At 42.9% G+C, this 12,579-nt stretch overlaps 1 protein-coding gene across 1 annotated transcript in view; it reads left to right on the top strand.

Annotated features, from left to right (window-relative positions):
- The window catches only part of ARSK (arylsulfatase family member K), a 1,632,787-nt gene that overhangs the window by 377,260 nt on the left and 1,242,948 nt on the right, over positions 1 to 12,579 (top strand). The window contains exon 2 of the mRNA XM_044064131.1: positions 380 to 509. Coding sequence (XP_043920066.1) covers positions 380 to 509 — 130 coding nt within the window. The remainder of the gene's footprint in view (positions 1 to 379; positions 510 to 12,579) is intronic.

Here is a 12,579-nt window from a genome sequence, read left to right as displayed (position 1 = left end):
TTATTTTCTGTTATTTTATTATTTGTTATTATGTTATTTTACTGTTTATTTTATTTGTACAAGATCATGCCTAAGTTTCTACATAGTTGTACAAGATCCTTTAGCTTCTTCTTAGTCTGTTTTTATTATAGATGTGCATTTAATTATCTTTGCAATGCTTGCCCAAATCTACTCCTAAATAAACAGCCTTGCTTAAGTGGACTACTGCAGATAACAAAAATGAATCATCAAGAAATGAATCTTAGTTGTTCAGACCTCTAAACTCTAGTCACCCTGTTTATAAGTAGGTGAAATATTACTTTACGGTAATGAGTAGAACTGCTGTCATTAACTGCTTTTTGTTTATTCAACTTTAAAAAAAATATCCATTGTGTTACAGGATGGAAGGTTGACGTTCTACCCAGGAAACACTACAGTTGCTCTTCCTTTTGTTAATTTTATGAACAGCTATGGTGCTAACTTTCTAAATGCCTACACCAATTCTCCAATATGCTGTCCTTCTCGAGCAGGTAAGATACAATGAAAGAGTAACAGAATGCACATGTAGAATATACTAAACATAACAGTTCCTTTTCATGTCTTCCTGTTGTTGGAACAATATTATGTTACAGAACGTGCATTGCAGTATTCATTACTACAGGGGTGTAGCACTTGATTACTTTATTATAAAACTTCACATACCCCAACCTGTTGCAGCTAATGTAAGAGAAAGTAGCAGGAGTAACAAGGAGGTTGTAACTCTTTTGTATTTGTAGTCAGCAGTTCTTTTTTGCTGAAGCAAAGAAGGCAATTCCACTGGATGATGTGATGAGTGGATCACTTTGGGTACAGCATGTGAAGAAACGGGTGAGTGGACCCACGATTTTAAAAGCATTTTGGTGCAGCTAAATATTTATGGTGCATGGAGCACTGCATTTACACTCCAAATTAGAAAGATGCTAAAACTGTAAAGTGCTTCTTAGGTTCATAGGTGTGTACTAGGCTAATGGCCCTGGGGCCTTTACAAACCTAGCCATAGGATTACTGTGGCATCATGCCACCTGACCTTAGTTCACAGTGCCTCTGTCAAGTAGAGCCACTGGAGTTATCCCTGGGATGAATTTTCTATTTCCCAGTCACTCATCAAGATTTCTCTTGAAGAGGATCAGCGAGGTGCTCTCCTTGACATGTATGAGAAGTCTATTCCATAGCATGGGCAGTCTCTGGGTTATGAACCTGTTCCTCCAGTGTGTTCTGTTGTTTGTGGTAATGAGGTTGAGGTCTCTGGAGTGTGTGGTGCAGAGGGATTGGGATTTCTTTAGATGTAGCATTTCTAACAGAACTGGGTCAGACATGGCATTGTATGTAAAGCAGAAATTGCCTCTAAGTAGGCGATATGAGACAGAGAATAGTTGGAGGTTTTTGAGTCTCTCCATATAGGACAAGTGTTTAAGGCCTGGGATCCTCTTTGTGAGGTACGTTTGCGGCCTCTCCAGATGTTCATCGTGTTTAATTGTTGCAGTTATTACAATTGGGTTATCCTGCTGGCAGGCTACCTGCAGTCGGCCTGAATTCCAAAGTCTAGGTCCAGCGTTGGTTGCTGTCGCCTCCTCCCTGACGTCATTGCGCCAGGGGTATAAAAGACGCAGCTGATGCCATATTCTTCAGTCTTTCTTGCCGTGCGGTGCCCGAAGCAAAAGCAGTTCGCAGGTGCCGGTCGGCCGACTCCTGAGATTTTCGTGTTCGAATTTCAGATCCAAAGTCTTCATTAAAAGCTAAGTACCCCATTGAGAAAACTTTTTTCTTGCTCCAGACCAATGTCAAAAAAAGTTAATAATTGTATTTCCTGTGAGAAGCAAATACCTCATAAGGACTTCCATTCTTACTGTATTCCTTGCCTAGGCCTTGATCACGACATTGCTAAGCGTCGGTACGATTTTGCATTTCACTATTTTGGCAGAAGATTTAATTACACAATGTCATTGGATAGCCATCCGACTACTGCAATTCAAAAGAAACGCGAAGAAAAAGAAAAGAACAGGCATCCGAGGTCCAAATCTGACGACGAGGCTTCTTCTAAGCCAGTCACCGGTTCACCGGTTCTCAGTGAGGCGCTTTTGCAGCCCCTGACTCCCGCTACTTTAGAGCCGCAGGCCACTTCCGACTCCCACGTGGAGCCGACTAGGCTGCTGGAAACTCTAGGTATTGGTACCTCGGAAACTATTCCCTCAGATGGGTCTGGAGCCGTTGAGCAGGCATCGGCTTCTGAGGGTGTTTTCAGGCCTACACAGTTATATGTTAAAATGACTTCAGCTTCAAAGGCAAAGATTAAAGCACCTCTAAGGACAAAGAAACAAGTACAACAGCCCCATGCCTAATAAACAGATGCTCAAAAATGGCCGAAGATCTAATTACTTTGATCAGGGCTTCCCATCCCCCTCCTGATAAGAGGCCTAGGCAAGAGACAGAATATGAATCTTCAGATCAGGTTTCCATTTCTTCTGATTCCTCTTCTGATCAGGAATACTCTCTTCCTCCCTATGAGGATTCTGATGCTGAAGAATCTATCCTTTCAGCCTCTCCTCCTGAGGATTATTCTTTTGGGTAAACTCTGCATACCATGAGGGAGCATTTCCACTGGGAGAGCCAAGATTATTCAGAATCTAAGAAAAGGCTCAGAGACTTCCTTTTACTACCTCAGCACAGGCCCCTTGCTATTCCACCTGTGTCAGACATTGTAGATGATGTATTTTCAAAGTCCAGTCTGACTCCTGACTCTACCTCCAGCTCCTGTTAAGCCAGACAGATACTACAGGGTTCCAGATTCACATAAATTTCTTTTTAAGAACCCTGCTGCTGACCCAGAAACTATCTCTCAGGGTCCCAAACGGGTCAAGGCTTCCACTGCAAAAAACCCTACCCCCTCTGACAGGGATTCTAGGCCACTGGACAGATGGGGAAAAAAGATTTACACTTTGCTACCTTGGCTATAAGGGCTTTGAATTGTCAGTTTCATATGCTTAAATATCAGCAATATATTATGTCACTGCTTAAACAGAAAATGTTGATAAATTCTGAATGTGCAGAAAACAAAGAAATGCAGGATTTATTGGGAAAGCATACTTTGCAATGTGGTTTTGATTCTCTGGAGGCCTCCTGCAGGGCCGCTGTTATGGGTTCTGTCATTAGGAGGCATGGTTGGTTAAAGGAACAGAATCTGCCTGATCATGTTAAAGCAAAATTATTAGATGCTCCATTACAGCATGATACTTTGTTTGGTGTTAAAGCAGAAGAGGTGTTGAAGAAAACGGAGGACAAAGCTAAATCTATGCAAACAGTCAAGGACTTCTTACAGGTACAGCCTCCAAGATTTAGCAGGCACTGGCCTACAAAGAATTGGTCCATTCCAGTGTCAGACAGGTCACAAAGGGGCAGATATAGACATCCTAGAGGCAGATCCCAGCCCCAAGGCTCAAACAGGTCTAAACAATGGGGTACTTCTACCTCCAAAAGCGGAGAAGACAAATCACAGCCATACAGGAAACAGTCCCAATGACTTCCCCCTGCCTGTGCCAAGCACTTATCTTCTGGCAGCACCTTTAGAGGGAAAACTAGCACTTTTTTCTAAAAATTGGCAGGTAATAACCCAGGACAAATGGGTCTTGGATATAGTGTCACAAGGCTACAAGTTTCACTTTCGCACCCAGCCAAGGGCAAATGGTTTGCCAGACCTGGCGGAGACACAAAAGCAAGTGTCATCCCTCATGGACATGAGGGCCATTCAGCAAGTACCACAGGAAGAGCAGGGACAAGGATTTTACTCAAGACTGTTCTTGGTGCCTAGAAAGGACAAAACCTGGAGACCAATACTGGACCTAGCTATTCTAAACACATATCTGGATATTCCAAGATTCAAAATGTTGACTCTGCAGCAGGTTCTGCCCATACTGGGCAAGAAGGCATGGCTTGTGAATTTAGACCTAAAAGAAGCATACCTGCATGTCCCGATCAGACAATCAAGCAGAAGATACCTCAGATTCATAGCTGGCTCAATGCACTACCAATTCTTTGCACTGACCTTTGGCTTATCTACTGTGCCCAGGGTCTTCACAGAATGCCTGGCTCCAGTAATTGCATTTTGCAGACAAAGAGGAATACAAATATATCCTTACTTGGATGACTGCCTTATTCAAGCAGAGAACAAGGACATTCTACTACAGCATCTGACGTTTGTAAAAAGATTACTAACATGCCTAGGGTACACAGTCAACGAACAAAAATCAAAACTAGTACCCTCTCAAGAGATAATATTACTGGGTGCAAGTTTAAATACAACTGCCCAGATGGCTTATCTCACGCCAGACAAACAAAGGCAACTGACTACTTATTTCAAAATGTTGGCAACAAAGACCCAGTTATCTGCAAGAAAAAATCTGCAGGCTTTGGGCTTCATGGCATCTTGCCTTCTGCTAATTCCATATGCAAGACTGCATATGAGGAAACTTCAATGGTATCTAAAAAGTGTTTGGACTCAACATTGCCACAGCCTGGAAACAATAATTACCCTCATTCCCTGGCTGCAACAGGAGTTTCGATGGTGGGCAAAGGCCTGTCACCACAACAAGGGGCAGCCATTCGCTTTACCCACAGCCAGGCAGATATTAACAACAGATGCATCAGATTATGCCTGGGGGGCCCACATGGCAGGAAGATGTATTCAGGGCACATGGTCCGGAAGCCAAATGCATCTACATATCAACCAAAAAGAGATGCTAGCTGTTCAGAATGCCCTGACAGCCTTCAAGGATCTACTTCATCCGGGACAACTACTGATAAAGACGGACAATACTGCAGTCATTTGGTACATAAACAAGCAGGGAGGCACTTATTTCTACCCCCTATGCAGACTAGCCAAGTACATCTACAGGCTCAATTCCTGCCAGGAAAGATAAATTCTCTGGCAGACAAACTAAGCAGAAACCTCATGGATCCCACAAGTGGAAATTGGATCGGCAAGTCTTCAGCATGATAACAAGGAATTGGGGAGGCCCGGACATAGATCTATTTGCCTCCCCTCACAACTGCCAACTACAGAGATTCTGCACAAGGACTTATCACAAGTAAGCATGGAAAGTGGATGCTCTACCTTTCAGCTGGAAAAACTTAACAGTATATGCCTTTCCTCCACTGCCTCTCCTCCCCAAGGTACTCCTGAAAGTCAGACAAGAGAAGCCAAAAATGATACTGATTGCCCCAGACTGGCCCCGCCAGCACTGGTACCCAATCCTAAGGAACTTTACTTAATACTCAGCCTGGACATTACCTCAAATTCCTCACTTACTGTCTCAACACAATAATCAGATCTTGCACAGCCAACTCAAGACCTTAAATCTGGCAGCATGGCAGATAATGTAGTCATTCAAAACACACCTCTCTCAAAAACGGTGATGGATGTTATTTTGGAGGCCAGGAGGCCTAGTACCAGAAAATCTTATGCTGAAAAATGGAAGAGATTCTGTGCTTGGAACCAGGCACAAGGGATTGACACGACTCTACAAAATATTCCTCAGATTTTGCAATATTTAACTGAGATGCTGGACAAAGGCCTATCCTTTTCATCAATTAAGATTCATGCCTCTGCCATTTTAGCTCATTATAATACAGAGCCACCTTTTTTTTCTCATCTTTTATTAAGGCAGTACCTCAGAGGAGCCAAAAACTTAAGGCCTCCAAGGAGATCACCAATACCTGCATGGGACCTCAATTATGTCTTGGAAAAACTCGCCCTGCCTCCAACTGAGCCAGCCACTACAGCTGATATAAAATTTTTATCATGGAAAACAGCTTTGCTGCTAGCAATAACTTCTGCAAGACGAGTCTCAGAGCTACAGGCACTCATGGCTGTGGAACCTTTTATCATTTTCCAAACAGACAGGGTTTCTCTGAGGACAAACCCGACATTTATGCCTAAGGTAGTGTCCAGTGTGGCCCTTAACCAAACTATTCATTTGCCTACCTTTTACCCAAACCCACAGAATAAGGGTGAGAGACTTCTGCATTCTTTGGACATACACAGACAGCTGCGCTTCTACTTGGACAGAACCAAAGCTTTCAGAAAGACTGAGCAATTACTAGTGGCATATGCTGCAGGATCACAAGGAAAGGCTATCTCAAAGCAGACTATTTCAAAGTGGATAGGCCACTGCATTCATTTCTGCTATTCACAACATGGCAAATAAGTGCCTAAGGGCATTAGGCCAGATTCAACCAGAGCAGCAGCCACTTCAGCAGCCTTCCTCAGAGGAGTACCAACCAAAGACATTTTAGAGGTTGCAACCTGGAGTTCAGTGCACACTTTTACAAAGGACTATCACTTACCACTCTACTCTAAATCCAGGGCAGGCTTTGCCACTGCAGTTCTGCAGGGCCTCATAGCCACTGCTAATCTTATTTAGCTCCATCCTTCCAACCTTAGCTTTGGGATTCAACCCAATTGTAATGACTGCAACAGTGAAACACGATGAACATAGTACAGTTGTGTACTTACCATAAATGTAGATGTTCGAGTGTATTCACTGTTGCAGTCCAGGTTACCCTCCCACCATCCCCCTTATCTTTGCTGGAACTTATCTGTACTTCTCTATTCTATACAACCTATGTGGTGTATTTGCTTGTAGATGAAGGAAAAGTTTACCTTGGTGCATGCATGCTTTATTGACATATTTTTAGCCTACCCTTTTGGGGGCACCTGACATCCAGGGCAAGAAAAACTGAAGAAAATGGCGTCGGCTGCATCTTTTATACCCCTGGCGCACTGACGTCAGGGAGGAGGCGACAGCAACCGATGCCGGACCTAGACTTTGGAATTCAGGCTGACTGCGGGTAGCCTGCCAGCAGGATAACCCAATTGTAATGACTGCAAAAGTGAATACACTCGAACATCTACATTTATGGTAAGTACACAACTGTACTTTGTTGCAGGTGTCTAGTGAGGTACATGTCAAATGGGGTATTGTACTCAATGATTGGCCTAATGAGGGAAGAGTAGAAGGAGACAGTGACTTCTTTCTTCCTGGATGCAAAACCCTTAGTAATGAGATGTGCCACATAGAAGGACTTTCTGACCACAGTTTCAATGTGGTGGTCAAAAGAGAGATTGCTGTCAACCTGTGTTCCCAGATCTCTTGTTACGCCTTCTGTGTTCAGTGGACTATCATCGATGTGGACTACCATACTACTAGCAACAAGGAAACTACTCTGGACTGGATCCTTATTAATAGCCACCCAGAAACCTATACTCCAGGAACCCTTCCCGACGATATCAGTGACCATATGCTTACCTACATTATTAGACAAAAAGTCCATATTCCAACTACTCATAATCTCAAAACCTACCGCTTAAAAAAATTCTTTAATCCAGACAGCCTCCTAACCGAATTGCAAGCATGTGACTGGTCACCACTAACCCATCTAGAACTTGATGAAGCTGTTACCTACTTTAATACTAACTTTCTTCAAATCCTCGACTGCCATGCACCTTATCGCTCTACTAGAATAAGAACCAAATCTGCCCCATGGCTCACAAAACAAACTAGACAAAAGATACTCCTCAGAAATAAAATCTGGGCTAAATGGAGAGCTACCAAATGTCCAACAAACCACCTCCACTTTAAACAGCTAAGAAATGCCACCAAGAAGGATATTCTTGAGGCAAAAAAGACTTCTACCTTCACCTCCAACAAACCAGCCAACAAACTCCACAAAAATTTTGGTCTGGGATAAACAAACTTCTTTAGCCAGGTCACACTACTACTCCAGACCCAACCGGTTTCAACCATAACAAATCCAACCAGATCCCTGATGCCTTTAATAACTACTTTACAGAAGCCATTCAAACCCTGGCCAATTCTTTACCACCCTTCACTGCTTCCCAACCAAATACCTGCAATACTTCATTGCCTACCTTTCAAATACAACCTGTATCTACATCTCTCATCTGTAAGCTACTTCAAAAATTGAAACCTTGCACCCCTTCTGCTGACCGTCTCCCATCTGAATACCTACAAATAGCCGCAAAAGCCATAGACTATCCCATCTCTATCCTTAGTAACAGAACTGTCTCAGAAGGCAAAATCCCTGCTCTATGGAAGATATTCTTCCATCATCCCTCTACATAAAGGTGGAGCTTCTACTGAGCTTTCTAACTTTCGCCCTATTGCTTTACTCTCCCCGTTAGCTAAGATAATGGAAAAATGTATTCACAAGCAACTACTTAACCACTTACTACAAAATAACCTACTAACAAACTGTCAACATGGCTTTAGGCCATTCCATAGCACATCGACTGCCCTTTTATCCTTTACCGACTCTATATATAAAAATCGCAACAATAATTCTTTTTCCTCTGCACTGTTTATTGACCTGTCAAAAGCCTTTGACATGGTTAACCATAACTTACTTCTAGACAAACTAAAGACTCATTCTCTTGATCCTCATGCTATACAATGGTTTAGGTCTTATCTGGAAAATAGACAGCAAGCAGTACTTTGGCATAACAGTCTGTCTTCACTACTTCCAGTAAATATTGGAGTACCCCAGGGCTCTATCTTAGGTCCCCTACTCTTTTCCTTATTTATTAACAATTTACACATGAACATACCTCAAGCCACCTGCATTCAATATGCTGATGACTCCACCTTAATCTGTACAGCCAAGAATATAGCCTCGCTCCCCATCCCTCACCCAAACTGTTTTTTCAGAATGTTGAAAACTGGTTTATGCAACACTGCCTCCTCCTAAATCCCAAAAAAACAAAACTACTGCTTTTTACTCCAACTCATAAATCACCTAATCCTTTCTTCTCTATAACCTCTAACAATGGTACCAACATTACCCCAGACACTACAACCCGCCTACTAGGTGTAACAATTGATAATCGTCTCAGCTATGATGAACACATAAACTCCACTATAAAGTCTGTTAACAAAAAACTTGGCACCCTCTATAGAATCAAACCCTTCCTTACCCCTGCTGCAAGGAAAACTATTGCCCAAACCCACCTCATTTCCACCCTTTTCTATGCCTCTGTTATATATACTAACCTATCCAAAAACAACCTCTCTAAACTCTCCACCTGTTATAATAGCATAGCTAGATTCATCACAAGCTCCCCCTTTAAAACTCACCACTGCCTTAACCTCAAACAACTTGGATGGCTAGAATTGCAAAACCATATACTCTGTCAACAATTACTTATTACTCAAAAGATCCTATACCACCCTAACAACACCCCTATCCTCACTAATCTAATTACACCATATACAAATCTAGCTACACTACGCTCTGCTAATAAGCTTCTAGTTTCCTCTAATAAAGCTAACAACAAAGCCGGGGATTCACTTTTCTCAAACACTGCAGGAAAAAACTGGAATCAGCTTCCTTCAGAATTATCTACCCTTGCTTCTACTTCTCTTTTTAAAAAAACATCTTAAAGAACATCTGTAAACGCATTGGCTTTGTCCATGCACTAACCCAGACTGATATCTTTTTCACTTTTTACTCTTACCCCTATCCCTACTCCTGTAACCTATGCCTCCAAATCTAGTTACTACTCTTTCTTGAAATATGAGGATAACATATATGTGCTTTTCCCTTAACTGAGACTTGCTCATACCTTCTAGTGTGTTTTGTATAATTGTTTAGTATAATTTTTACTAAAATTGTTATAGGTTATAAATTTATTATTATAACTGTTCTTTAGACCAATGCTACCTCTGTATTGTGATTCTTCATGTTTCTATGCATTGTTAACTTTGTCACTGTTCATGCTTGGAGCTTTTCTCCCTGGGCCTCTGCTGAAAATGGACATATATCCAGCTAGACTAGCCCGTTCAACAAATGTAAAATAAAAATAAAAATAAATAAAATGTGATAATTCATGGGAACTGGGTTTTCCCAAAGGGGATGATGACACATTTTTTGAAATGAGCTTAAGGCCATGGTTCTGACACCAGTCGTTGGTCTCAGTGAGGCCATTCTGTAGGATGTCAACATCACTTGGGGAGTTGATAATAGCTCTCAACTTGCAATCATCTGCAAACTTTGTCAGCCAGAGTCCCTTTGTGTTGGCCTGGACTTAAGAGAAGTAAATACCAAACAGGAGAGGACCCAGGACCGAACCCTGTGGGACTGCACTCGTAACTAGTCATCAGTCTGACTTGGAGTCAGCTACTTTCACACTGTGGGTTCTATCTGCGAGCCAGTTTGCAACTCACCTAGTAATATAGGGGTTGATACCTAGCTTAGTGAGTTTTTGTATGATTCCTGAGAAGGAAATGGTATCAAAGGCCTTGGCCAGGTCAAGGTAGGCTGTATGAACCACCTTGCCTTAATCCACAGCTCTGGTGACTGACTCAAAGAAGTCAACCAAGTTGAACAGGCATGATCTACCCTTCACAAAACCAAACTGTGTGGGATCCAGAGTTTGGAGATTCCCTATATCCTTGTTTATTAGGTCCATGATGATGCATTCCATAGCTTTGCATATCAGACTCATCAGGCTAATGGGCTGATAGTTCCCAGGGTCTGTAGTCGCTCCTCTTTTGTGGAGAGGGATGACTGTAGCAGTGCGCCATTCTGTAGGGACAAAGCCTGAGATGAGGCTCTGATTGAACAGGGCACACAGGTGAGATGCCAGTTCACTCTGTAGTTCATGTAGAACACAGCCAGGTATGTTGTCAGGTCCCATAGAAACTGTATTCTTGGCCTTGGACAGTGCTGTTTTAACCTGTGAAGCAGTAATACTGGGTGCCTAGCAATCTACTGGTATTGTGTTTGGTCCTTTGGTGGGGGTAAAGTTGGCATTGACTCTGTCGGCCAGTATATTGGCAGTATCTTTTGGCTGTGTATAGGAGGTACCATTGTAGCTCAGAGCAAATCTGGGTATTGCCGTGGAGACTCTTTACATAACTTTAGAAGGCCTTGGGGTTGCCTTTACTATCTGCTGCAATTTTGTTTTCATAGCTAGTTTTACAGGATTTGATGAGGGATCTCCACTTTTTGTTGAGGCTAATAAGGGAGTTTTTCCAGTCTTGGGACTTCACCTTATTCCGCATCAGTTTCCTCCTTCTGTTGTAGAGTTTGTTTATGGCAGGGGACCTCCAGATTGGCTTCCTTTTTTTGGTGGAGAGCATCTTGGGTCTGTTGGGTATGACGAAATCCATGCATTTGTGTACATGTTCGTACAGTGCATTGGTGTATGATTCAGCGGTCATGCAACTATTCTCCATTTGCATGGGTGCCGTGAAGTTAGCCACCTCTGTTTTTAGGAACCGACAGTTAGCTTTGGAGAAGTTTTTCATGGTGGTTACCTTTGCGGGGGTTGGGGTTAGGGGGATGGGAGGGATGTGGATTTTAAAGGTGATTAGTTTGTGGTCGGATCTAACTAGGGAGGAGTTGACTATTGGTGTAGAGCAACAGTTGCCCATGTTAGTAAAGACCAGGTCAAAGATGTTGCTACCTCTAGTGTGGGTAAGAACGAATGGTCCAGGGCATTGGAGTTAATGAATTCCAGGAAACGTTAGGCAAGTGTATTGGTACATGAGGAGTTTTCCCAGGTAATGGAGGGGTAGTTGAAGTCGTCCAGTATGAGAGTGTTAGGTTGGACCTTAATATTCTCCAGGGTGCTTAGGAACATGGAGTGTGAGTCTTGGGACATGGTTGGGGACCTCTAGCAGGCTGTGACCTGAATCACTGTCTTACCCAATGTTAGCTGCACCTGAAGTATCTCTGATGTGTTATGTTGGGCTACCAGTCTGGAGGTGTGCACATCCTTTATGAATATGGAAACACAACCGCCTTTGGAGCTTTGGTCCAAGTTCTGGGGCCGAAAGGTGTGGAATGAGTTATAACCTGGTAGTGCAGGAGTGCTTTCTGCTGCCTTGAACCAGGTCTCTGTTACAACACACATGTAGATGTTCTCCATTTTAAGGAGTGCTTAAAGCAAGTGCATTTTGAGATTTAGACTTCTAGCGTTGAGCAGCATGACCTGCAGATTGCATTTGTTTGTAGCTGTTACGGTGGTAATTTAGTCTTTGGAACACTGCCTAAAAAAGGCACTATAGGGGTGGCAAGAGCCTTGGCCAGTATCCGGAAGCCCAGGAGTGACAGATGCCGGCCATCTCTGTTAATTATGTCATCCCAGGCAGACAGATATTGGATCCCCTTAGAATGACACCAGAAACTTAGCCAACTGTTGAAATCAATCATTTTCTGCTTGTACTGTGGTATCATTCTGGGTGATGGTAGAATGCTGCTCAGGGCTAGGATCATACCTGCCCGGGCTACATAATCCAAGAGCTCCTCCATGTTTCTTTTCATATAGTCCAAGAAGGTACATCTTAGGTCATTCACACCCACATGTGGAATGACAGAGTCATATTTGTACCTGTTGTTGAGAGACCTGAGTGTGTGCATTATGCGGCAGATCCTGGCACATGACAGGCAGCTGTTACTTTCTCCTTTTTCAACCTAGTGAGTGGGACATCAGGTTGCCTCACTATCAAGTCACCTGTGACTAGTGTTGGGCATGCTGTTTTGCTT

Source organism: Protopterus annectens, chromosome 2.part2 (assembly GCF_019279795.1).
Source record: "Protopterus annectens isolate FY-2018-M chromosome 2.part2, PAN1.0, whole genome shotgun sequence".
Taxonomy (NCBI): Eukaryota; Metazoa; Chordata; order Ceratodontiformes; family Protopteridae; genus Protopterus; species Protopterus annectens.
The sequence above is the reverse complement of the archived record's forward strand: the minus strand, read 5'-3'. Positions and strand labels throughout refer to the sequence as shown.